Consider the following 25,596-nt stretch of genomic DNA (forward strand, 5'->3'; position numbering starts at 1 on the left):
ATATAATAGACAAAATAAGGCAAATTAACCTATGTTGTCTCAATTCAGGATAGTTACATTTACGGGTAGATAGTGACTGGAAGGGGACCCAAGGGGGACTTCTGGGGTGCCAGTAATGTTTTCTGATCTGGGTACTGGTTCTGCAGGTATGTTGTTTGTGAAAATTCATCAAGTTGTATACTTTTATGTGTATTTTGCTGCATCTGTTATATTTTAAGTTAAAGCAATAAATTAGATTCATGATATTGTGCTCACTTGGACACGCATATGCTTTTACTTGGAGAAGAGGTGGAGTTACAGACTGGGAATTAATTGTGCAAATATTACTAGTTTTGTATTCCGTTACGGACTAACTCAGAACAGCTCTCGGATACTGTGAATGGCCAAAGATGGTTACCACATAGCCACTGTCAGTCACCTTCACCAAAAGTAGGGATTCATGAGTGTGTGATGAATTGACTTACACCCAAGGATCAGTTATATATGTAGAAACTCTGAAATACCGACACTCAGCATATGTGTAAGATTGCCTTTTCCTCATTTTACATACAATAAGGGGACGATGCTTCCTTATTAACCTTATAGAGAAACATGGGTCAAATACACATCTGTATAAGCATGACTTTTAATGGATTCAGCATTTATGTACCCTTAGGAACATAAAGAATCAGGTTGGTTTTGTTTTCTTTTTCTTTCCTTAGAAGTTTATTTTCACTGAAAAAAAATTATGTACCCAGTTAAAAACAAATAAATAATAGAAAAAGCTATATAATGAGAAGTCAAAACTTCCACTTCAAATCTGTTTCCTCAGGCAACTACTATTAAACTTTCATATATATTCTTACATAAATATTTTATAAACACACAAAAGTATATATATGTGTATTACTCCTGCCCCATCTTCTTTTCTTAAACAAATGGGAGCCCAGTATATTCACTTTTGTTCTTTACTGCAGATGTTTCATATCTATAAACATGGATACAGCTCACTCTTTCCACAAGCATATACTATTCCACTGCGTATATATATTATGACTTATTTAACCACATATTTCTAGTCTTTTTCTTTTACAAACAACATGGCATTGAACATCCTTGAATATACATTCTTTGATGTGCTTTTTAATTTATGTAGAAACTGCCCCAATGTATACCCCCAACTGTGTTACTAAACTGTTTGACCTCTGCTTTTATATTTGGTTAATGTTAGCATCTCATTGTTAAAAATTTTAATTAGCAATCCTCTGTTTAGTTCTACTGATCTTTCTATTTCTACATGAATGAGGACGAGCCTGTTTTGATTACCACGGCCTTAAAATATATTTTAATGCCTGGTGGGTTCAGTCCTCCTTATATTTCTCTACAAAAGGATCATTTATAAAATACTCTAAGGACATTTCAGAGTGTTTTAATGACAGACTCATCAGCACAATACAGTTGCAGTTCTTATTATACAAACTCAATAAACATATCAAAACTTGACTTTACTGTCTCCTGTCAAAAAGACAGCATATAATTATTCATATCAGAATTTTAAATAGGACAATTACCTAGTGATTAAAATTTCTTTAAAAATTAGACTCATGTTCATAAACCATATACATACATATACATAGACCTGATCACCTCTCTTAAAAAAAAACCTAAGATTTTAAACTTTTTACATATCACATTACATGTAAATACCCCAGAGGACACAATAACTGCACTGGGTTAAACAGTGTCCCTCCCAAAATTCATGTCCATCCAGAACCTGTGAATGTGACCTTATTTGGAAGTAGGGTCCTTGTCGATGTAATCAAATTAAGATGCAGTTATAGCGGATGAGAGTGGGCCCTAATCCAATGCCCTTCTAAGAATAAACTGGATACAGACACACAAACAAGGACAATGTCACGCGACAACGGAGGAAGAGATTGGAGCGATGCAGCTACAAGTCAAGGAACACCAAGGGTTGGCAGCAATCGCCAGAAACCAGGAAGAGGCGGGGAAGGATTCTCCCCTAGAGCCTTGAGAGAGAGCATGGCCCTGTTGACCTTGATTTTGGACTTCTAGCTTCCAGAACTGTGAGAACACATTTCTGTTGTTTTCAGCCGCCAAGTCTGTGGTAATCTGTTACAACAGCCCTAGCAAACTAATATAGTAACCACTGCAAATTGTGTGTGTAAGTTTGAACTATCATAAATTTCAAGTGGCGTACAACAGTATTGAGTGCTTGTCATTTGATAGATCTTTTTCAGTCACTAGGCTGCTTCCAAAAGGCAAAACGAAAGCCTTGATTTAGAAAACCCTTCTCAGATTTCTTTTCTTTATTATTATCTCATTAAGGCACAATTTATATTAGAAAAAAACAGTTCCTGGAAATAAAATGCCACTGTTTTACAAATGGTTCATACTTTGATTATATATTGCCTCAATATGCTTTAACAACTTCAAGAGTGCTGTTGGGTTATATGGGAAAAGATTTTTCTTCTGCAAACGGTAAATGGCACCTTGTAGCTCTTCGAAGCATTTTACTGTTCTGTAAGATATTCCCACTCCAGAGACAATCTTATTTGGGGCTATGTCGCAATCAACAGAGAAGGGAGTATTAGATTCTCTTGGAACCAGAGGCCTTGATGGAGGCTCCAGGCTAATTTCTTTTTTATCCCTACTTGTTCCAACCGTGTCCTGAATTTTCTTCATTGCTTCTTGGTGTAAAGATGTCGTTTTACTACTTGATAAACGTTGGTCTGTGGATTCTACTTCAGAATCATCAGAGCTGTCATAATCTACCAGACTTTGAGAAGCTCGTGGGGGAGACAGACCATTAGCTTGGAGCGTAACATGGGTCTCCTCGGACATCACTACCTGGTCCAGTGGCTCAGAAGAAGCATGAGAAACCCAGGAGATGCAAGCATGAGCATTTCTGTGACTACCAAGAGCAGCCAAAGGACTAGGTTCTGTTTGGTTGCTGCTTCTGTCTCGGACAAGTGAGAAGATACAACCACAAATATTCATGCTGTCTTTAGATTCAGTTACGTCAAAGTTCTTGCAAATGGTGAAAAAATTATCCCAGTCTTTTTGCAGCAATTTTAAGTACCTAACAAAATATTCAAGAAAACAGGTTTCTGATGAAATCAAAAAGTCAAGAAGAACTGTAGAATCAAATCCTATATTTTTTAATAAGAATAAGAAAATACAGTGTGGATTATAGCCATTTTCATGTGTGTGATGGTTCCACATTTCTTTTTCTTGGGTCAAGCTTTCAGTAGCTTCATGTTCTCTAAAAATAAGGATAATGGAGACCCCAGATTAATGACTTTTTACAAAAATTACAGTTTTGAGAGAGATAATTCATATACCACAAATCCACCTATCACATAACTTTTTAATCTATGAATTATTTTAAAAGAAAAAATTTCAAACCAATCTCTTTCTCCACAAACTCTAAACAAATATGACTCAATAAAATAAACAAAATCCACTGACTTTGGTACAACATGAATCTGTGACGCAAGTGAGCTAATCAGAGCTCCCCTGGGACTTGTGCTGAAGCTATTAAATATTCTAACTGTAAGGCTGCTGTAAGCCAGGCACTGCTAGTGGCCCTGCCTGAGAATGAATTCAGAGCTGTGAGATAAAGTGAAATGATCAATTACATGATTGGAATCTCTATATATACAGTTATGTCTGATGCCAACTTGAATCCTTAGAATTCCCAACTAAGAGCCAATAAAGTCCTTTTTTCACTTAGACTACTTTGCATTGGGTTCTATCATTTACAACCAAACCATCTTAACCAATACAATTACATTTAAAAAAATACATAGACATGAACGCATGGCTCTCTGACACACCAAACTCAAGTTAAGAAAGTTAGAAATTCACATATAAAGTGAGTTTAATTCAGATGCTTCTTCTTTCCTGAGGAGTAAGAAGTCAGCTTTGAGTACAACTAAGACATATTCTAATAGGCATGTGCATTTTCAGACTGAATTTGTATTTGACCGTTTTGGAGCCTAATTCAAATCACATGCAGCAATTTTGTGTTCTTGATTAGAATCTTTTGAAAATTGGCCCCAAACACTTAGAGTCTGAAAGCAGCCACTGCCAGCAGTGTCATAATACAAGTAAGAACTGGCAGCACAACAGTGCACCAACGATCGTTAGTAAGAAATCCCTTCCTCTGAAGCCAAGAAAGAAATGGAAATAAAGCAAATACTTTAGGGTTTTAATAAAGCAGAAGCAGAAATAGCGTAAAAGGTCATCAGTTATTAACTTCATAACCAATTACAGATTGTTTGCCATAAGAAGATATGACCCAAGTACAGCTGTTTAATAAAGCACAAATAGGACCAGCATAAAATGTCATCAGTAACATAACTTCATAACCAATTTCAGATATTTGCCTCAAGATAATATCAGCCCCAGTTCAACTGTATAATAAAATGAAAATTTAGAACAGCTCCTTTGATTATTTACAAGTTTACACTCACCTTTAAAAAGGCAAAAAAGAAGCTCAATGTAGAAAAGTTAGTCTTAGAGGTGAAGAGTCCTTAAACATCAATTAAATTCAGATTCAGAGAAAGGTACTAACTTATTCCTGATCACACAGGTAAAACAGATGAAGACTGAACCAAAACCCCTGTTTTCTAGTCCTAGTCTAGTTCTACCACCCTAGATCTGCCTAGCCAGCCAAGTGTTCATAATGAAAACTCAAATCAATCTCATTTTCATGTACGGCAGAGTTGAAAAAAGGAATTGGAACTTATAAGGAAACCACAGGATTGTTAGGGATTTTTTCCCCTTAATGACGGAAAGTAAATAATACGTCCAGCGCATTATTAAAAACATTTTCTGCTTCCCTGGCATGTAGTTAGTACAATTACTTTAAAATATACTGACCTGGTCAACTTTAGGTAGATGCCCAATGACGCTTTGGCAGCCTCCAGCATATCATCGTCTTGTTCTATGAAGACTCTAGACAACCACTCACACTGACTGTGTGATTGCAGAGAGGGCTTAAGATGAGGCTTTAAGAAGGTCAGTAACTCAGACATGAACCTCTGTAAATCAACTTAAAAAAATGCAAATTTCAAAGAGTAGGCAACAGTTTACTGAATGCATTAACATCTTGCCTATATATAAATTTATAGTATCTAAAGTACTTTAAATGCATTACCATAATTCACATTTTTCAAAAAGTCTATGAGTCAAGGATTATCTTTACTTTGCAAGTTAGGAAACAGTTTCAGAGAAAAAGTGACTCACTCAAGAGGATATAGTTAAAATGTACAGCCAGTCTATTTGCCACAACTGCCAAATAAGTAATTATCTCTGAGAGATAAAATTTATGTGAATTCTTGCTAAAAGCACATAAATGAATGAGTGGCAGACAACAGAAATCATTTCACTGGATGCCACAGCTGTCTGTCATGAGATGCAACAGTGCAATCACACAAAAATAATTTTGCCTTCAAAATAACAGAAAAAATTTTGTTTAAAGCAATAAAAGAAAGCACTACTATTAAGCACAAAAATCAAAAAGGTTTTGGGGCATTTTAACTGCAATTTAAAACTCTGAATTATATAACACATGCCACCTAGTGTTGTACATTATAACTGCACAGGATTATATCTGATACATAGTTATTATAAGCTAAATGATATCCAAAGCAATTCAAGGAAGTCACACCGCTTACAATTCAAACCTTTCCCTGAACTACACACTGCTTCTTCAGAGACGTTTATTACTCATTTTTCTGAAATGAAATGGAGGACATGTCTTCCCCAACACTTAAACTCAGTATCATACTTTAAATAGCTATCTTTGGACTCTCAGTTAACATCCTGGAAATTATATGTGACAATTTTGTTGTCAATATAACTTCTCACATATTAGTTTCAATTCAATTCCTAAGTAGCAATAATCTACATTAGTAGATATACCAATTTCATGAAGGAAAATATGGATGAAATACTACAAATGTCCGAATATGAATCGACTTATATCATTTACTTTGAGGTGACTCAACAGCACCTTTTTTTTAATGTTAGTCATTAATTATGCAATATAAATTCAGTTTAGTCCACAAAAAGTTGACATGATTCTTAAGGTAATTCTAGTTCTTTTTCTTTTTTAAGAAAATTTAATAAATTAACTATGATAACATGTAGCTTAAATTAATGGAATTATAGTCCTGAGATAAACATACAAAACGAGTTTGAAGAATTACCTTTCATTTCATTTGCTGAAGCACAGTTCTGAAACTTGATTTCTAAGGATTTAATGATAAGTAAGCTCGCTGCTCTAAGGATCACATGATCTGGACCAGGGACACGCTCACTTCCAGGCTGAACCTCATCACCTCCAAAGCAGGAAGGTTTTCCATGGACAGACAACGTCCTCAATAAGCCCAAATCGACAGCTTGCAAAACAGCATCCGCTAAAGCCAACAAGTCCACATGTAAATGATGATCCGGCAGCACGGAGGCAGGGACCCACTCCTGACAAAGGTCTTCACCCACTTTCCGGAGAAGGCACTTCTTGATGAATACGATGAACTTCCTTTTGACAAAAGCCTGAACAGGCCAGGTAATAACGTCTAGCACATAAGAAGGTTTCAAAAATAAAATCCTCTGGCAAGTGAAATGTAACTTCAGGTGGATTCTGGAGGCTATAAGAAGTTCAAGCAATTCCAGGAAACATATCAAGCTGTTTATTATTTTAGAAGTATCTTGGTGGTTTTCAAAATGCTGAGAAAACAAGGAATTGTAAAAAACTTCAAAAATAGTGTGAAAAGGAGTCAGGAACTGCTTTAGAATTTCTGAAATTATAAAAATAGTAATTATAAACAACAGGAAAAACAAAGGCTTCTTAAAGCCCAATTTTACATTCAATTTTTATAAATATTATCACTTTACAAGATGAAAAAATGGATTTGGATTATTTACCTCTAATGTGAACAAATGAAGATACACAGACTTAATAGATAATAAGCACAGTTAATAGTCATTTTACAAGTATCAACAGCATCAGACCATGCAAGGAATATATAATAATGAAAAGCTTTCATTTTTTCCCTTATAACTTTTTCTTTTAGAAAGGTATCCTCAATGAAAAAACACGAAGCAAGATTCCTTAGTTCTTCATACTTCAAGACAGATCAGACGTTGTAAAATAAGTTTTACTCTTTGTTATAAATGTAGTGCTCCTTGGGAGCCAGATAATGACAATCGTTTATGGGGGAACATAATTCATACCTGTTTTTTGTGAACATGTATCTTTAAAGATTTCTTTTATTATAGCAGTAAGAGTCCAGAGGCAGTATACTACTTTATCACTTTCAGAGTATTCAGAAAGATTTTTTTGGCAAAAAGAAATCCAGGAATTGCTTAATGTTATCTATGAGTGAGAAAATTAAAAACATCAGTACGTTATAATGCCATCTTTCTTTACAATCACAAATTACCTATTATACACAATACAATTCTATACAACATTGTTTACTCCCTTGCAAAAAAAAAGTATGATAATATTTAGTAAAACAAATAGGACACAATTATCCTAATATTCTTTAAGACAGGAAATCAAGATGCCATAGAAATAAAGAATCAAAAGGGAACATGAAAATATTATCAGTGGTTGTTTCTAGGTAGTGAAATGATGTGTAATTTTTATTTTGTTCTTTATACCTTCTCTCATTTTCCAGATTTTCTAGTGCAAATATCACTCTTAGAATTTATTTATATTAAATCTGTGAAAATGGGCTTGGTCTCAAGCAGGGGTTCCTAAACCTTTCTTTGGAGGGGTGGAAGGAGACCTACTTACTCCTCTGAGAACGTGAAGAAAATTACAGACTCTCTCACTTGAAACCTACCATTGGGGTTAAGAATCTGATTTGCAGTGATTTATAACGTATTTAAGATTGTTATCCTTGACACAAGTCACCATATTATTCCATTCTTACACTTTTGTGGATTTACACAAGTTATTATGTGAGTGTCAACATTTTATTAATACAAATATATGAAGGGTAAAATCGAATGCCAGAGAACAATTTTAAAGAAACTATAAAAGAAAGAACATAATTTGATTATTTACCTTACCTTTTCTCTCAACTGGAAATAAAGAAGTAATGCAAGGCACTTGGCAGCCATGTGAGACAACAATTTATCTGAGTTTTGGAACATACAGGTCTATAAGAAAACAAAAAAATTTACCCGCTATTGCTGAAGGTTTAAAAACTTTTTATTTAAAAAAATCTAGATCTTAAAAAACCAACCCACAAAAACCCCACAAAACACAAATGACTTACTAATTTAGAATCGATGTCAGATGACTTTAAAAGAATTTTAATTATTTCTCTGTAGTTCTCCCTTGCATGGAACTCTGTTTTGACAGACAATATCCTGGTCACCATCACTCTGATCACTGTTAACTGAAGAAGCATTATTTCTCGCGCACTGCCCATCTCAGAGTGTCTCTTCAAACACACAGGTGCTCCAGAAATGGTAGCCAAACTGACAGAGGATGGCTCACGCGTGCCCTGGACACCAAAGGTGTTTGAGCATTCTGAGGCAGTTGTAGAATAATCTTGATCTGAAAATGCAGGGTTCAGATAAAAGATGTAATCATGGATGTCATTTTCAAGTGTGGCTCCAAGAAGTACCTTCTTGTATAAGTGTTCTAAAACTTCAAAGAAACTTTTCATTTTGATTGCCAAAATATATTTTATAAGAAGGCTGACAACTCCAAAGTGTGAATATTAATCTTAGAAATGTGACGAATCTCTAAGATGTTTCTTCAGTAAAACCTAAAATAGAAAAATAATTTTAAAATTATAAGTGTTATATACATCATATTACAAGGGAAGGCATCTGTTTCCACTTAATCATTTAGTCTCCCAAGGTAATACTGACTGCTTAATTTCTAAAATGGAAAATTGGTAATAAGAACATTATTTTAAGATCATAAAAATGAAATGTACGCTTTCCATACAGATTTAAGACCATAAAATTATTTTTAATTTTATCACAGCAGAAACTTCCCCTTTCCTCTAAAATTGTTAACCGGGCTGTCCGGGTTTCTCAACCTTGGCACTGCGAACATCAGGGACTGGATTAATTTCGTTGTAGGGAGTTGTCTCGTGCACTGTAGGAAGTTTAGCAGCATTCCTGGCCTCTACCCACTAGATGCCAGTAGCACCTCCCTTAGGGGGCAAAACGACCCAGGTGGAGACCCACCAGGCTAACTCAGATTCATTAACCTTCACCTTCAACTTATAGATGAAAACCCAGTTAGACTGCTATGTGGTCTAACTATTATGGTTATTGCTGATTAATTCCCACCTTAAAACTATATGGTAGCAGAAGGAAATCTTGATTACCACTCATAACATTAAATAAAAAATTTTAAAATGCCATCCCAAGAAAAAGACAAGATGTTAAGCAAAAGCAATCCAAACTTGAGCACGTGATACTTGTAGAGGGACGCAAATTTAGACATTCTGGTTGACCCACACACCTGGAACATGACAGAGACCAGGAAGAGTGGGGAGAAGGATCTGGCTTTTAAAGCAGAAAATATGGGCAATCAACTGATAGCTGAATATTAGAGGAAGCATGTAGTTACTATAGAACAAGCATGGCTAAGAAAAATTTAAGACTTTGGCACAAGCAAAACAGATTACAGAATATCCTTTCAATGGAAAGCTGGAACCTCTAGGAATTAACTGATCCTATGGGGCTCAGTCCTTTCATTGCCTTTGAGCTATTTTACACCTTTGTAAACTGTAGATAACTGATAGCAATGCAAATAATTCTTGCCTATAGAGATGCAAATAATTGCCAGGTGGAGGGGCAACCCTCCCTGCAGTGAGAAAAGCCAGTTTTGCTTCTATTTGTAAACTCATTTCAACACTCCTTTACTTCATATACATTCATAGTTCTTTAACTTTGCCCTTAAAACAATTGTGACATTTGCCTAGTTCTTTCATTAATTCAAGACTTACGCAAAATCACTGATACATGTTCCTTTTTTAAGGGTCAACATTTTGTCCTCTTAAGATTCATACTTTAACAAAACCCACGGACTTCCCTCGTCTACCCCGACCCATTTATAAATGCCCTGCCCATCTTTAACGTCTTTTCTCACTGGAAGAGAACTCTGAGGGCTGTCACTTTTTTTGGGTCTCACTTCCAAAACACAGTCCACTAACCTGCCCTTGGTCTTTAAACCTCCCTCTCCATTGGTTTCTTCCCCTTGCTTAGCTTCTAAGGAATTTCAATTCCTAATCTTGTGAGGAACAAGACAAAGCGGCCCTGTTTTAGTCCTCTAGTGCCGAAATATAAATACTAAGAAACCTACAGATTTCAATTTAAAGGTATGAATAAAACTTTTGGTAAATTTTCTCTAAATCTTATTTGCAAACTGTGGTGTGCATCCCACAGGATTTATAAATGTAACTAAATATCAGTAACCTTGACACTTAAACTTTACCTGAGCCCTGTGCTTCCAGAAAGCAGATGGTTAAGTAGCACTGCCCCCTTCAGTGTGCAAGAAGGGGCCAACCAGGAAGGGTCATATGCCCAGATAGCACCCACCTCTACCCTTCGTCACCGACCTCCCTTGTTTCATAAAAACCCATGTTTTCTCCTTCTTTGAGAGGTTTCCCATTAACGAACATTCTCTCTGTTGTGATAGCCTAAATAAAATCATCTCCTTAATTGTCTGGTGTATTTTGTCTGTCACACACCAGAAATTAGTTTTCATATTCTACTTGAGAGTCTAATTCCATTGTACTTATTTTACTTTACATTTTAGTTATAACAATAACATTTCTTCTCAATAAAACTACTGACATTTTTATATGTCAAATATTCTTTGACAAGAGACTATTTTAAGTTTCCATTAATATCATATGCTCAACTCTATTATAATTTTCAGTTACAAACGGAATTATTTTTATTTCAATGCTATAGCAAGAAAAATACTTCCAATAATATTTCTATAAATCTTAAGCCCTTACATTTTAGCACAAATGAGAATAAAACTGCTGCTATCCAACTATTTTTGACCTACAAAAGGGGCCATTTCAAATGGTTCAACCATTTCAACACAAAAAACTAAAGTGAATGTCAGTAAAGAAATAAATAGAGAAATAAATAGATAAACAAATAAGCAAGCAAGCAAGCATTTCAGGGGGCAAATGGGAAAATTTCAGGTGAGACCCAGGTTCTTTGATAAAAGCTGTTGTGAGAAATCAGATTGAAAAGTTAGAAAGTTTAAGAAATACAGATTCAAAATGATCCTTTAGGGGCAGGCACGGTGGCGTAGCAGTTAAGTTCGCACATTCTGCTTCTCGGCGGCCCAGAGTTCGCCGGTTCAGGTCCTGGGTGTGGACATGGCACCGCTTGGCAAAAGCCATGCTGTGGTAGGCATCCCACGCATAAAAGTAGAGGAAGATGGGCATGGATGTTAGCTCAGGGCCAGTTTTCCTCAGCAAAAAGAGGAGGACTGGCAGTAGTTAGCTCAGGGCTGATCTTCCTCAAAAAAAAAAAAAAAGATCCTTTACAGACAGAGAAAAAAACAAAAGCATCAATTAGGGGTCATGAATGCCAGGCAGGTAACAAATGAATGAAGAGGATCATGCCAGGCTGCTCTATTGTGACTAAGCATCCATCTTTCCTAATTACAATGTCTTTTAAAATATTAATTCTGGCCAAAGAAACTTGCCCTGAAACAAGTGTCTGTGGGCAGCCCACAGACAACTGAGAACTGTAGTTTTGGGGTTTTTTGAAAAAACAAAGTATTAAAGGAAAGGACAAATCCTGAAAAAATGAACTAGGGGATGTGACGGACATTTCTTCCTGAAGTGGGAGCTACAAGGTTGGTACATCTCAAGCTGCATCACCAGCTGGTCTGGAAGAAGCTATACGCCTCAGACACCAAGCTTTCAAGAGACACTGACAAAGAAAAGTATCTGGGGAAGGAAGGGTGCTCAGAATGCTGAGAGGTTTTGAAGCCTGCTATACTGGATAAATGTGAGAGATCTGTCTAGCCTGGAAAGGAAACCAACACCAAGAAAGGTCTAATTAGGACAAGAAAGGAGCAGTGCTTCTCAGAATTTTTTTCAGAAAATGCCTCTTGGCAGAAGAGTGAATTCTCCTACCAGGGGGCCTAAGGAGGTACCCATTACAAGCATAAAATTTGCCTCAATTCTCTCTTTTATTGTTTAAGTACCATAAATGAACTGAATTTTGCATGCTATTCCTAACAGAACCACGTGTGTCTTAACATAAAAATAATATATTTTTTCCCACCCATCTTCACATAAAATTGATGCTTTAGAAATAATAATTGCTAAAGTTTATTGAATGCTTACCAAGTCCAGACACTGTTCTGAGTAATAGTTTCACAACCACCTATTGAGGTGGGTACTTATTTATCACACTCATTTTACAGATAAGGAAATTAAGGCACAGAGAGGTTAAGTTATAGAGCTTGTTAAGTGGCGGAGTCAGGATTTGAACCTAGAAAGTCTAATTTCAAAGCCTGTGGCACGCCTCAAATTTCCTCTGGTGCTCACTCTGGAAAACAGTTTGGCAGTTTCTTACAAAACTAAATATACTCTTACCATACATTCCAGCAATTGCACCCCTTGGTAATTTATCCAAAGGAGCTGAAAACTTACGTCCACACAAAAACCTGTGCACAGATGTTCATAGCAGCTTTATTCATAATTTCCAAAACTTGGAAGCAACCTCGATGTCCCTTAGCGGGTGAATGGATAAATAAGCTGTGGTACATCTAAACAATGGAATATTATTCAGTGCTAAAAAGGCGCTATCAAGCCATGAAAAGACATGGAGGAACTTAAATGCCTATTACTAAGTGAAAGAAGCCAATCTGAAAAGGTTACATACTACATGATTCCAATTATATGACATTCTGGAAAAGGCAAAACTATAGCAACAGCAGAAAGATCAGTGGCTGCCAGGCGCTTGGGGTGGGGGGGTGGAGGAGGGATGAACAGCTGGAGCACAGAGGACTTTGAGGGCGGTGAAAATACTCTAATACAGAGGTTCCGCCCATCCGTGTCTACCACTAGGGCTGTTAAGCTGATCAACTATGAGTTCAAGAGCACCTCCCTTCCCTATTGAAAGGAGGGGGAAGGGATATCTTCCAAATGGCAGGTCAGGTTCGGGACACCGTCCCTTGCCCTGCTAGTTCTACTCTGCACCTTTCTTTGGGCCCCAAGGGATCCAACAGATGATGGGTGGGGCTGGGAAGGAAGGAAGGCTGCTCTTCCAAGTTTCAGGAAATGCTTCTTCAACTTGCCTTTAGGCCTAGAGCAGGCACTGGCAGCTACTAGCCCCTGGGGCAGACCATCCCTTGTTCACGTCCTCAGAATAAGGATGCTCAAATTTTAGCTGCCTCAGAATCTCTTGAAAGGCACGTAAAAGCAGACAGCAGGGCCTTACCCCAGGAGTTTCAGACACAGTAATTCTGAGATGGGGGCCCAATAATTTTGATTTCTAACAAGTTTCCAGGTTGCTGTTGAAACACTGAGAACACTTAGATCCTGCTGCACATTTGTAAATTGTTCTCTTATTCCATTCTTGCCCATAGGACTCTGATACAGGTCAGAATTTTTTTTTCAGCATGAAGCAAAAGCCTGATAATTAAGTCATAGATAAAAGACTTAACATACATGATTAAGGTAATACTTAAAAGTGTTTTTCTGTCAAAGTGAAACACTGGCAAGAGCCTGGGATCTGGGATCTAGCCAAACGGCTCCACCACATCAGGGTCACCATAGGACAATTTACCCTTCAAGCCTCAGTCTCCTTTTATGTTCAAGGGGCATGATGGTACCCAGTTCACAGGATGCTGAGAGGGTTAAACTAAATGTGACTGTCCCCGTATAATCCCCAGTGAACATCTGTCAGTATTTCCTATGCCCCAGCTGGCCTGGTTAAGCATGACAACACATGGCAGGACTAACTCCAGAACCTGCCCCTAGACTCCTTCCTTGTATTTTTCTTTGCGTTTCTATTTATGGTGTAAAGTTGTTTTTTAAAAATGAATGAACATGGTTTATTTTGAGAAAAAACAATGCTCCTCTCCCAATTTTTCAGGGGTGGCAAGTTAAGACAGTCACAAATATAAAACACTGGATACCAGACTCCCTTTTTAAAATTGAGGTATAATTGACACATAACATTATATTAGTTTCAGATGTACAACATAATGACTTGATATTTATATATACTGCAAAATGATCACCACAGTAAGACTAGTTAACATCTGTATCATAAATAGTTTCAAAAAAATTTGTTTTTGTGATGAGAACTTTTAAGATCTACTCTCTTAGCAACTTCCAAACATGCAATACAGAATTATTAACCACAGTCACCATGCTATACATTACATCCCCATGACTTATTTATTTCATAACTGGAAGTTTGTACCTGTCGACCTCCTTCACCTATTTACCTCCCGTATCATCTCTGACAAACATCAATCTGTTCTCTGTATCTATGAGCTTGTTTTTTTTTGCTTGTCTTTTTCTTTATCCATTCATCCATCCATCGACACTTAGGTTGTCTTCATAACTGGGCTATTGTAAATAATGCTGCAATGCCAGCTTCTTGACAAGGAATGTAGTAAGCACCAGCTAACAGATGCTGGGCCTCTAAAAGCGGGGCAGGGCGCAGTCTCAAAGATGGGGAACAGTGCAAAAGCAAGAGGTCACATTCATCTCAATAACCTAACTTGACTAGGGTCATCCTAGTTCACCTTTAATTGGCCTGAATGCAGGAATCAGCAAATATGGTGCTGCTGGATAAATTCATGAAGAGCACGTATTGCTTTTAGGCTAGTAATGAAGTAGTTTTCTTCTCAGAAGCCTGGAGTAACAGAGGGACTGCAGCATTTCACATAAACCTGATCAATAGAAAAAACCCACATGTATCTTTCTCAGATGGCTCTATTAAACTGATCACTCCAAAGGCAAACGTTGTTTTTACATAGTACAGATTGGTGCTGGACATTAGAATCATAGTATTTTAGTAACATAAAAAACCTCAGAGATGATCTAGACCACTGGTTCTCACTCTAGCTTCAGAACCCCATAGAAGGCTTGTTAGAATATGATGGCTGGGCCCTCCCCCAGAGATTCTGATTCAGTGGATCTAGGGAGGGCCCAAGAACTGGACTGGGGACTATTCTTTAATGACCACTGGCCAATCTACTTGATTTTACTGATACGGAATCTAAGCTCATTAGGTTTATATTATACTGTGCTAATGCTAAGCATTTTTTTTAAATGGACAATCTCTAGGCTATTAATATAAAAAATAAAACTTTTATACTCTTAGTTGCTAAAATACGGTTCTACATTTTAAGTGGTGCTTCAGAACGAAATGTCTCTTTAGTCATTCCCTTTTACCAGTCGATGCCCCTTTCCCCCGCTACTCCTGCCTTCTACCAAAAGAACCTACCACCAGTGGCAGGGTAGAGTTTCAGGAATGTCTATAGACATGACAACAGCACCATTTATTTTACTGAACTCCTGAATTCTGTATACTGTACAAAGAGATAAGACGATTTTTAGTTGATAAAATAAGGTTACCTACCCTACCTCAGCAAAGTAGCACACACACAAAGATTCGCAAGAAGTACAGGGTTTATGTGACGAAGACATTTCTACAATTCAAGTAGGAGGATGCCAATAGTCCTTTATTTAGTCACCTTCAAAGGTTCCTTCTTGACTCTGGATCTTGATACAATGCTGTTCCCTTTGCCCAGAAAGCTTTTCCACTCACATTTCCTTTTGTTTTAAGTTTAAATATGACTTTCTATGCCAACAAATTGGACAACCTAGAAGAAATGGATTAATTCCTAGAAACATACAACCTACCAAGACTAAATCATGAAGAAACAGAAAATCTGAACGGACTGATTAGTAGTAAGAAGATTGAATCAGTAATTAAAAAACCCCCCAATGAACAAAAGTCCAAGATCAGACGGCTTCACCAGTGAATTCAATCAAACACTTAAAGAAGAATTACTACCTTCCTTTTCAAACTCTTCCAGAAAACAGAAGACGGGAACACTTTCAAAATCATTTTAAAAGGCCAGCATTACCCTGATACTAAAACTAGACAAGGACATCACAAGGAAAGACAATTACAGGCCAATATCACTGAGGAACATAGATATAAAAATCCTCAACAAAATATTAGCAAACTGAAGTAAACAATACATTAAAAGAATCATACACAAATCAATTGGGATTTATTCCAGGGATGCAAGGACAGTCCAACACCTACAAATCAATCAATGTGATACAATATATTAACAAAATAAAGGAGAAAAATCATAGGATCATCTCAATAGATGCAGAAAAAGCATTTGAAAAAATTCAACACTCATCTATCATAAAAATTCTTAACGAAGTGGGTATAGAGGGAGCATACTTCAACATAATAAAGGCCATATACAACAACCCCACAGCTAACATCAACTGTCAATCATGAAAAGCTGGAAGCTTTTCCTCTAAGATCAGCAACAAGACAAGAATGCTCACGCCTGCCACTTTGATTCAGCATAGTACTGGAAGTCCTAGTCAGAGCAATTAGGTAAGGAAAACAAAAAAAAGGCTTCCAAATTGGAAAGGAAGAAGTAAAACTGTCAATATTTGCAGATGACATATCATGAAATATAGAAATATTTCATATATCATATAGAAAGCCCTAAAGATTCCACCAAAAAATTATTAGAACCAACAAATGAATTCAGTAAAGTTGCAAGATATAAAATCAATATACAAACATCTGTTGCATTCCTATCCACTAATAATGAACTATCAGAAAGAGAAATTTAAAAAGTAATCCCTTTTAAAATTGCATCAAAAAGAACAAAATACCTAAAAAAAATTTAACCAAGTAGGTGAAAGATCTGTACACTGAAAACTGTAAGACACAGATGAAAGAAACTGAAAAAGAAAAAAATAAATGGAGAGAGATTCTGTGCTCATAGATTGGAAGAACTAATATTGTAAAATGTGCATACTACCTAAAGCAACCTACAGATTCAATGCAATCCCTATCAAAATTCCAATGTCATTTTTCACAGACATAGAACAAATAACTGTAAATTTGTATGGAACCATAAAAGATGCTGAATAGCTAAAGCAATCTTGAGAAAGTAGAACAAAGCTAGAGGAATCAGGCTTCCTGATTTCAAACTATATTACAAAGCTATAGGAATCAAAACAGTATGGTATCAGCACAAAAACAGGCACGTGGATCAATGGAACAGAATAGAGAACCCAGAAACAAACCCATGCATATACTGTTAATTAATTTATAACAAAGGAGCCAAGAATATACAATGCGGAAAGGACAGTCTCTTAAATAACTGGTGCTGGGAAAACTGGACAGTCATATGCAAAAGAATGAAACTGGACCACTATTTTACACCATACACAAAAATTAACTCAAAATGGATTAAAGATTTGAACCATAAAAGTTCTAGAAGAAAACATAAATGGAAAGTTCCTTGACATCATCTTGACGATGAGTTTTTGGATTTGACATCAAAAGCAAAGGCAACAAAAGCGAAAAAAAAAACAAGTGGGACCACATCAAACTGAAAAGCTTCTGCACAGCAAGAGACACCGTCAACAAAATGAAAAGGCAACCTACTGAATGGGAGAAAATATTTGCAAATCATCTATTTGATAAGTGGTTTATATCCAAAATACATGAAAAACTCATAAACTGAATAGCAAAAAGTCAAACAATCTGATTAAAAAACGGGCAGAGGATCTGAATAGACATTTTTCTAAAGAAGACAAATAAATGTCCAACAGGCACAGGAAAAAGTGCTCAATATCGCTAAACATCAGGGAAACACAAATCAAAACCTGGCAGAATGGCTATTGCCAAAAAGATAAGAAACAAGCTTGGCAAGGATGTGGAGAAAAGGGAACCCTTGTGCACTCCTGGAGGGAATATAAATTGGTGCAGCCACTATGGAAAACAGTATGGAGGGTCCCAAAAAAATCACAAATAGAACTACCCTATGATCCAGCAATCCCACTTCTGGGTATATATCTGAAGAAAACAAAAACACTAACTTGAAAAGTTACATGTACCCCCATGTTCACTGCAGCATTATTTACAATAGATAAGACATGTAAGTAACCCAAGAATCCATTGATGGATAAGTGGATAAAGAAAATGTTGTGTACATATACACACATGCAAAACAGAATATTATTCAGCCATGAAAAAGAAGGAAACCTTGCCATTTGTGACAACATGGATGGACCCGGAGGACATTGTGCTAAGTGAAATAGGACAGAGAGAGACAAATATTGTATGATCTCACTTACACGTCAAATCTAAAACAAAACAAAACAAACAAACAAACAAAAACTCAAACTCATAGATACAGAGAACAGATTGGTGGTTGCCAGAGTTGGGGGTGGGGGGTGGGCAGAAGGGGTGATGGTGGTCACCAGGTATAAACTTCTAGTTTTAAAATAAATAAGTCCCTGGGGATGTAATGTGCAGCATGGTGACTACAGGAAGAATACTGTATGGCATATTTGAAAGTTGCTAACAGAGTAGATCTTAAAAGTTTTCATCACAAGAAAGAAACATTTGTAACTATGTGTGGTATTACATGTTGACTAGACTTACTGTGCTCATCATTTCACAATGCTGTGCTGAGCATTTCACAAATATTGAATCATATGTTGTACATCTGAAACTCATATAATGTTATATGTTGATTATATCTCAATAAATTTAAAAAAAGACTTTCTCTGGCAAGGACAGGTCCTCCTGAAATCCTCTTAGTCTCCCAGCACCACTGCTCGGCCTCACAGAATATGTCACAATTGTACTTTAAATTATCTGTGCTATGATTTGTATGTGTCTCCCACCTAGATTATAAATTCTTAAGAGGTATCTGGTTCATCACTTCTTCCCCAGCTTCTAGCAGAGTGCCAGATACACAGTAGGTACTTAATAAATATTTATTGAATGTGTTCATGACTGAAGATACTGTTTCAGTCAAGTTCCCAGAGAATTTATTAACTTTATTCATTTAGTGCCAATTAGTAGTGTATATGTCTAAAATAACTCTAAAATCAGAGTTTATTTTAGTACCGTTTGAGCTCAAATACTTTTTAGAAATGCTGTATAATTTTGAACACCTGAATTTTAAATTACAATAAAAATTTCATGTCAAAAAATTATAAATATAGTCGTATCCATAGCAGGGAATGAGTTCTGAGCTCATTCAGTCTTTACTGTATTATACAGCTGACAAAGCTCAATAGAAGCTGCATGCACTGAAGTCACATCTTAAAATGGTTGTGATAAAGTGCAAGTTAAAATTACCCTTGAAGAAAAAAAATCCCTTAAATTAGCAGGACAAGAGCTACAAGGAAGCTCAAAACCCACCAGTTAGCTTCCTTTCTTTCAGTATCTTTTTTGCTGGGACCAGGGGGCCAAGGTGTAAAGTAGAATTTCGCTAGCTACCCCATCTCCCTTTTCCTGCTAGGTACAGCTGAACAGAGTTAGGCTAAAAGGCAGATGATGGGACTCCATCACTCTATATCTGCGTTTCTTGTGCCCTGTTTAGACACCCAGGTCCCTGGATCTCGCTGCAGTCCCTAGAACGGTTTCTGCTGTCATGCAGTGCACAAACTGCTCATTCTCTCCACCACCAGCACCGAGTGCTTTAAGCGCCAGGACACAGCCTCCTGGGCAGTGGTTCTTGACCTTGATCACACGCTGAAATCACTGGGCACTAGGAAAAATCTGTACCCTGGCCCCCCTGGAGACCAAATGAGTCAGTTGCTGTGGTGGGGCTTGGGCAGTTTTCCAATGATAAATCATCTTTTTTAACTCAGAGAATAAACTCAATTCTGGTTGAATCAGAGTTTTACGAACTAAAACATCATAAATATTTATCCTGAATTACTTCATTTATATGCTGTAAAATTAGTCTTTTCATTTGTGTGAATGTGATATTACCTAAGCGAATGGGAAGTGAAGTATGTCTTGTGAAATCTAATCAATTTTAACTTGTTAAAAAACACTGTGCAATCTAAACTGCTTTTAAATCAATGAAAAGTTATAATTTAAGAATTATCAAATTTGATAGCACCAATTCAATAAAGCAATTTAGAATCATCGAGTAGCACACTCTGTGAAAGTGTGGTAATACAACGTTCCCTGGTTATGATATAATTATCTCTCTCAGTCATCTTAAAATTGTTATAACTTGAACAAAGGATTTCAAGTGAAAAACAAATGGCTGGAGAAATGGAAGAGCTGAGAATTAGAATTCAACTCAGTTACCAGCCTCCGAATTAAGAAGCCTGTAAACCTGAATGTCTCGGTTGAACCAGCATTTAGTAAACACACTATCTGAACCCCATGGATGCTGAGGCTGCTGTAAGACTGAACACGTTCTCCACAACTATTTATGTACTTATTTGTTTCCTGTTCCTTCTCTCTCTTTCTTTTTGGAGTTCAAAACCACCTAATTCTATAATTAGTAAATGTCACAAAACTAAACTTACGAATTACATTCATACCAATAAAATACCACTTTTAATCTATTTTTTTTACACTGGAGTCCCACTGCTAAGAAAATTTGAAAATCACTGGACTAGACGATTCTTAAAGTCTCTTGCAACCCTGCTGGATTCCTAAAGCCTCATGCAATTCCACAACCATGAGTATGGGAGACATGAAGTGGCACTCAAGGTTCCCAGGACAGAAGCAGTAATTCCTTTAGGCAGAATGTACAGGTAAAGTCTAGCAATTCACAGCACAAGTATTGTTGGAGCTTTGGGAGATGTGTTTAAAGACAAAGAGAATGTGCAAAAAGGAAGGTGGTAGTTGTATTAAAGTTGAGGTGCCATAAGTGTTTTCCAAACTTTCTGTGTTGGTATTTTGTTTTTATGATAAACCAGGGAGAAATCATGGTAGAACTGAAACATCAAAAGTTGCTAATATATAATACCATTTAATATGCCCTAATATAACTGGTTTCTAATTATAATTCAGCCATGTACTTTAAGGAGAAAGGGAAATTCAGAAATTTAAAATTATGAAATATGATTGCTGTGAAGTATAATGGAATTAAAAAAAATAACTGACTAAAAAAAATTGGAAATTGTACATCCAAAAATATGTGCTAACTTTCAAAGTAGTTTTTTTAATGATGAGTCTACCTTATTCCAAGTAGAGTATCATTGTTCCAGAATCTTCTTGAAATCTCTTTGGAAACTGCTTGCAGAGTCTGGCAATATATTCTTTTGAATATACAGTTAGATACTATACTTTCTAGATAGATTTGGTTTAAAGAAACAGCCAGAAGGGATTAAAAACTTTTTTTCCAACCCGGCTTTTAATGAAACAAAACTTTTATTTTTTCTAATCTAAGCAAATGTTTAGTAAGGATGTTCTTTCCAGAATTTGTATTTTCTGAAAAGCCTGACACAGAAGAAGGGAAAGAAATCTTTAGGGCTCATCAGATGTGAATATTAATTTAATAATTAATCCATAATGCTTCTGTGCCTTTTCTATCATGCATAACGGTTCTTACTTTAAAATGCACCTTTTCACTCCGCTCTCCCTACAAGTCTGTAAGTTTTTTCTTAAAAGGGGCTTCTGCTAACAATTTCATCAGTGGAACTGCTGGCCAAAGGGGCAAATTCTTTATAGAAAAACAGGCACATGTTCATATAGATAATAATTATGTAGTCCTTCCATTAAAAATATTTTTGCCTTTTTCTAAATACACGCTAGTCCTTGACAATTCAGTCTCTTTGGTGGTTCCTTCTCAGTTACTCCTGCTGGATCCTCTTCTCAACTAGTCTCTTAAATGTTGGGAGCTTTAAGTGTTTAGTCCTCTACATCCTCTTTCCTTAGAGCAATTTCATGGACTCTCAATGTCTTCAATTATCATCTCCACACTAACAGCTCCAGAATCCAGTTAGGGTCTAACTCTCTTCTCCACTCCACACTCAAGTATCTAAATGCCCCTGGAGAGCTCTACTTGGAAGTCCCACAGGCACCTTCAGCACAAACTCAATTCATTTTATGGCCCCTCAAACTTGTTTCTCCTACACTCTTCATCTCAGCATATGGACTCCATACCTCCTAGTCACCCAAGCTAGAAACCTGCACATCTTCCCGGACTTTTCCTCCCCCCACTTCTCTCCATCCTCACTGCCACAACTGCAGTATACCACTTCTACCCTGGACAACTGCAACACATTCCTTGCTAAGTGGTTGTTTCTTGGCCTATCCTACCCCCACTTACTCCTGAAAAATCTCTCCACTTTCCTTGGGATAAAGTCCAAACCCCTGAACATGGCTTCGCAGGCCCTTCAAGATCTGACTCTTCTCACCTCTGTACCCTGCAAACTAAGCTCCAAGCCTTCTCCAAGCCTTGTCCGAAACTGCACTTTAAGGATTCCCAAGCTTTGCTTAGTCTATTCTTTCTGACTAAACCACATTCAACCTTCTCCCGGCCACTCTCAACCTTCAACCTGGAAAGCTCCAGGCGGGGGCAGGAGTGGAGGGGGGCAGTGGGGGGGGGGGAGGCTTCCACACATGTAAGTCAGGATTGGGGGTCCTGCCAAGTGCTCCTTCAGCCTATACCACAGTATTTACCTCATTGCCTTGTCTATACCTGTTTTCTAGTTTGGTTCCCCCATACTTGACTAAGAGCTTCCCTGGGCAGGACTGAGCCCAGTTTGCCTCCATAAGCCAACAGGCAGCTCATGTGGAAGGAACCAAAATGAGCATTCTTGAACAAATGAATGATAGTGTAGAATAAAATATCAGGGGTCAAACTGACACTGTCTGCAGTGAACCCCACCCGCCACAAAATATCTTAATATACTTTATCACATAAAAGCAGTTGATATATTGAAATACTTCCTTGGTATAATGAGGTAGGCCTTTCTCTGAAGACATTGGTGGTAGCCAAATGTGACTTAGTTTAAAACAATGTAACCTCTTGCCCGGAAGACTACAATAGCCGTTCACATTTGCAGTAAGCCGGCTCTCAGCTGCTGTCTTCTCCATTGAGCAGCCAGTGTTCTTTTCAAAACATAAATAAGACACTAGAACTTCCCTACCATGGCCTATAAGGTCCAGCCTGTCCCACACCCCCAATCTCATTCCCAATCACTCTCTCCTTACTCTGCTGGGCTCGCTCGCCTTCCTTCTTGGAGTTCTTGTAAGCAGCAAAGGTTATTTTAGCATCAGAGGCTTTGTACTTTTGACATTGTCTGCCTGCAAAATTCTTCCCCGCAGCTCTTGGCGTGGCTTGCTCCTCTTCGTTCAGATCGCTGCTCCAAAGACATTTCCTCAGACCTTTCCTGACTACCTATCTAAAATACCCATCACGTCCTAACCGAACTAGATCGCATGCTTCTGCTTGATTTTCTTTATATAACCTATCCCTATCTGGCAATTTTGTGAAAGCTACACGACAGCAAGTGATGGCATCTATCTTGTTCCCTGTTGTCTCCGTAACAGCTAGAACAGTGCCTGGCCAGTAAACACTTGCTAAATGAATAAATGCACTTAGTAAACATGTCCATCCCCCTTATTTTCCACTCTCTTTTCCCCTCCATTCACAGGAACCTTTGAGAGTCGATGGCCTTGCAGGAAAGCCCTTGAAACGTCACCGCCAGCGCGAAGAGAGTCCTCTCTTCCGCGCTAGGCGAGGCATGCCCAGCCTGGTAGCTAACGGGCCTCCGGGACCGAGAGACGAGCTCGCGTCTGAAAATCGCTGAGGAGGGGCGGCGGGACAAGCCGCCCGTCTCCTCGCTTCCTGGGGACTGTGGCCTCCCCAACCTTAACACTTCGGACGAGCCTCTCAGTCGGCCGCACACCACCTCCCCCGCCGCCGAGCTCAGCGGCCGCCCCCCACGTACCTGCCAGAGATCCAGCTCTAGCCACTCTACCCTCGCATCACCATTCGAGCCAACACCTGCCCCCTCCCAGCCGCCGTAGTTCACAGAAAGTACAAGGGGGTCCCTCCCCCCGCATGCGCAGAGGCCCCATTCGGCGTACAGTGTCTCTTAGCAACCGCTTCGAGTCCCTCCGCCAGGGGCGGAGCATCAGAAGCCACGGGGGGAAGCCGAGGGGGAAGTGAGTAAGGCCAATTGGAGACGAGTCCCAGCCTCAATCGGCACGCCTCCTCTAACTGTCGCGAATGCGGAGGCGGCTTTACGGCAGCCAAGGGGTGGGGGCTGCCTGGGGTAAGGAGGAGAGAAGGAAGCAACCAACCAACCAAGTCGCCCCCACCCCCCACCCCCACCCACCCCGGACCTGGTTTACGGCTCCGGGCTCAGGCTCCAGTGCGGCCGCTGATTGGCTGCCGAAGGCTTGGTCCCATCCCAGTGACCCCAAAGTGCTGGAGGGAGGGGGCGGGGGTGGCCCAGTGCAAAGTGCATCCAGAAAACCCCCTGCCTGGAGCCCCCGTGGCAGGCACTTCGGACCCTGTATGACCCGGGACCTCGTTGCCCCGAGACCTCCCGTGTCCGCCCGTAGCTGGGAGCCTCCGGCCCGGAGCGCGGCAGCCCCCTGCTCCGAGCCCTCAGACCGGGACTGCCCCCCCCAAACCAAGTCGGGACTTCCTCCCTGCACCCCTGCCCCGAGGCTGCCCGGCGGCCAGGACCGCCGCCCCCCCGCCCCCAGTCTGCTCGGCTGTCTGGATGCTCGCCGGGCTGGGGCCGTGAGGCACCGAGGAGGATCAGGAACACCCGTGTCCGGCCCTGCCTGAGGTGTTTCTTCAATGGAGAAGTTGGTGAGTGTGGAGGAGGCTGAAAGGAGGAAGAGAAGCAGCAGCTGAGGAGACAGGTAAAGTCACTTACCTCCGCTGAGAGGAAGGGGGCTGGCTGGGAAGGAGGAGAATCGCTGCTGCTTCCTGCCTGCCCTTACCACTCTCTTCCTAGGCTCCGCGTTCCTCAGAGCCCACTCCTGCTCGCCCCTAGGGCACTGCACCGCTCACTAGTTTCTGATTTGCAGGTTTGAGCTGGCTGGAGGAGACGAGAGAGCAGGAAGGCGTCTGCCCACCCACCAGAGAAGCAGCGGAGAGCCTCTGACCAGCATCCTCTATAAAGGTAATAAGCCAGCCCTCCCCTCCCCCCATTGTTTATTCCTGGCCCCTACCTTATTAAGCAGAGCTTTATTTTCAGGGTGGTTACCTGGGAATGCAGCCCTTTCCCGGCCCCCAGTTTCCCAGCAAAAACAAAAACACTGCCCGTGCTCTAATGCTTAACATTTTAATAACTTCCCTACCCCAGAAACGTGTTTCCCCCTTTCTGTACAGTGTGTTTCCGTGTTTTGCGTTATCTTTTGGTACACTGTACCATTTACCCTGCTCTGAGACTTTGAGACCTTTTTGTAGCGCCGCCCCCAGCCCCTCTTACTCTCGTAGGAATTCCTCAATTCCTCGTTAATTGCTTGTTAATTCTGAATGACTCTGCTTTTTAATTAAACCACAATTTTCTGTTTTCCTCTTAGTCCTTCCTATCAGCTTTCCTCTATTTCCAT

General features: G+C 38.9%; 2 protein-coding genes across 7 annotated transcripts in view; one reads left to right on the plus strand and one right to left on the minus strand.

The window, feature by feature from the left end:
• Positions 1 to 607: 607 nt before the first annotated feature.
• Positions 608 to 25,327, minus strand: LINS1 (lines homolog 1). 3 transcript variants are annotated; one of them, XM_070620230.1, is made up of 7 exons: positions 25,213 to 25,327; positions 8,301 to 8,798; positions 8,092 to 8,181; positions 7,246 to 7,387; positions 6,219 to 6,809; positions 4,888 to 5,059; positions 608 to 3,265 (listed from the first exon to the last, which is right to left on the minus strand). In XM_070620230.1, the coding sequence occupies exons 2-7, from the start codon at positions 8,694 to 8,696 to the stop codon at positions 2,380 to 2,382; spliced, it is 2,277 nt and encodes a 758-aa protein (XP_070476331.1). In that variant the 5' UTR covers positions 8,697 to 8,798; positions 25,213 to 25,327; the 3' UTR covers positions 608 to 2,379. The 3 variants fall into 3 exon arrangements, with proteins under 3 accessions (XP_070476331.1, XP_008533690.1, XP_070476311.1); XM_008535468.2 differs by lacking the exon at positions 25,213 to 25,327 and adding an exon at positions 24,915 to 25,158; XM_070620210.1 differs by lacking the exon at positions 25,213 to 25,327 and adding an exon at positions 23,973 to 24,152.
• Positions 24,093 to 25,596, plus strand: part of ASB7 (ankyrin repeat and SOCS box containing 7) — a 52,012-nt gene continuing 50,508 nt past the window's right edge. Inside the window, exons 1-2 of one of the 4 annotated variants that reach the window (XM_070620241.1) lie at positions 24,093 to 24,900; positions 25,069 to 25,163. The gene's annotated coding sequence lies outside the window, so the exon portion shown is untranslated. The remainder of the gene's footprint in view (positions 24,901 to 25,068; positions 25,164 to 25,596) is intronic. The other 3 variants (XM_070620250.1, XM_070620258.1, XM_070620267.1) reach the window with 3 other exon arrangements.

The sequence above is a fragment of the Equus przewalskii genome, chromosome 1 (genome assembly GCF_037783145.1).
Source record: "Equus przewalskii isolate Varuska chromosome 1, EquPr2, whole genome shotgun sequence".
Classification (NCBI taxonomy): Eukaryota; Metazoa; Chordata; class Mammalia; order Perissodactyla; family Equidae; genus Equus; species Equus przewalskii.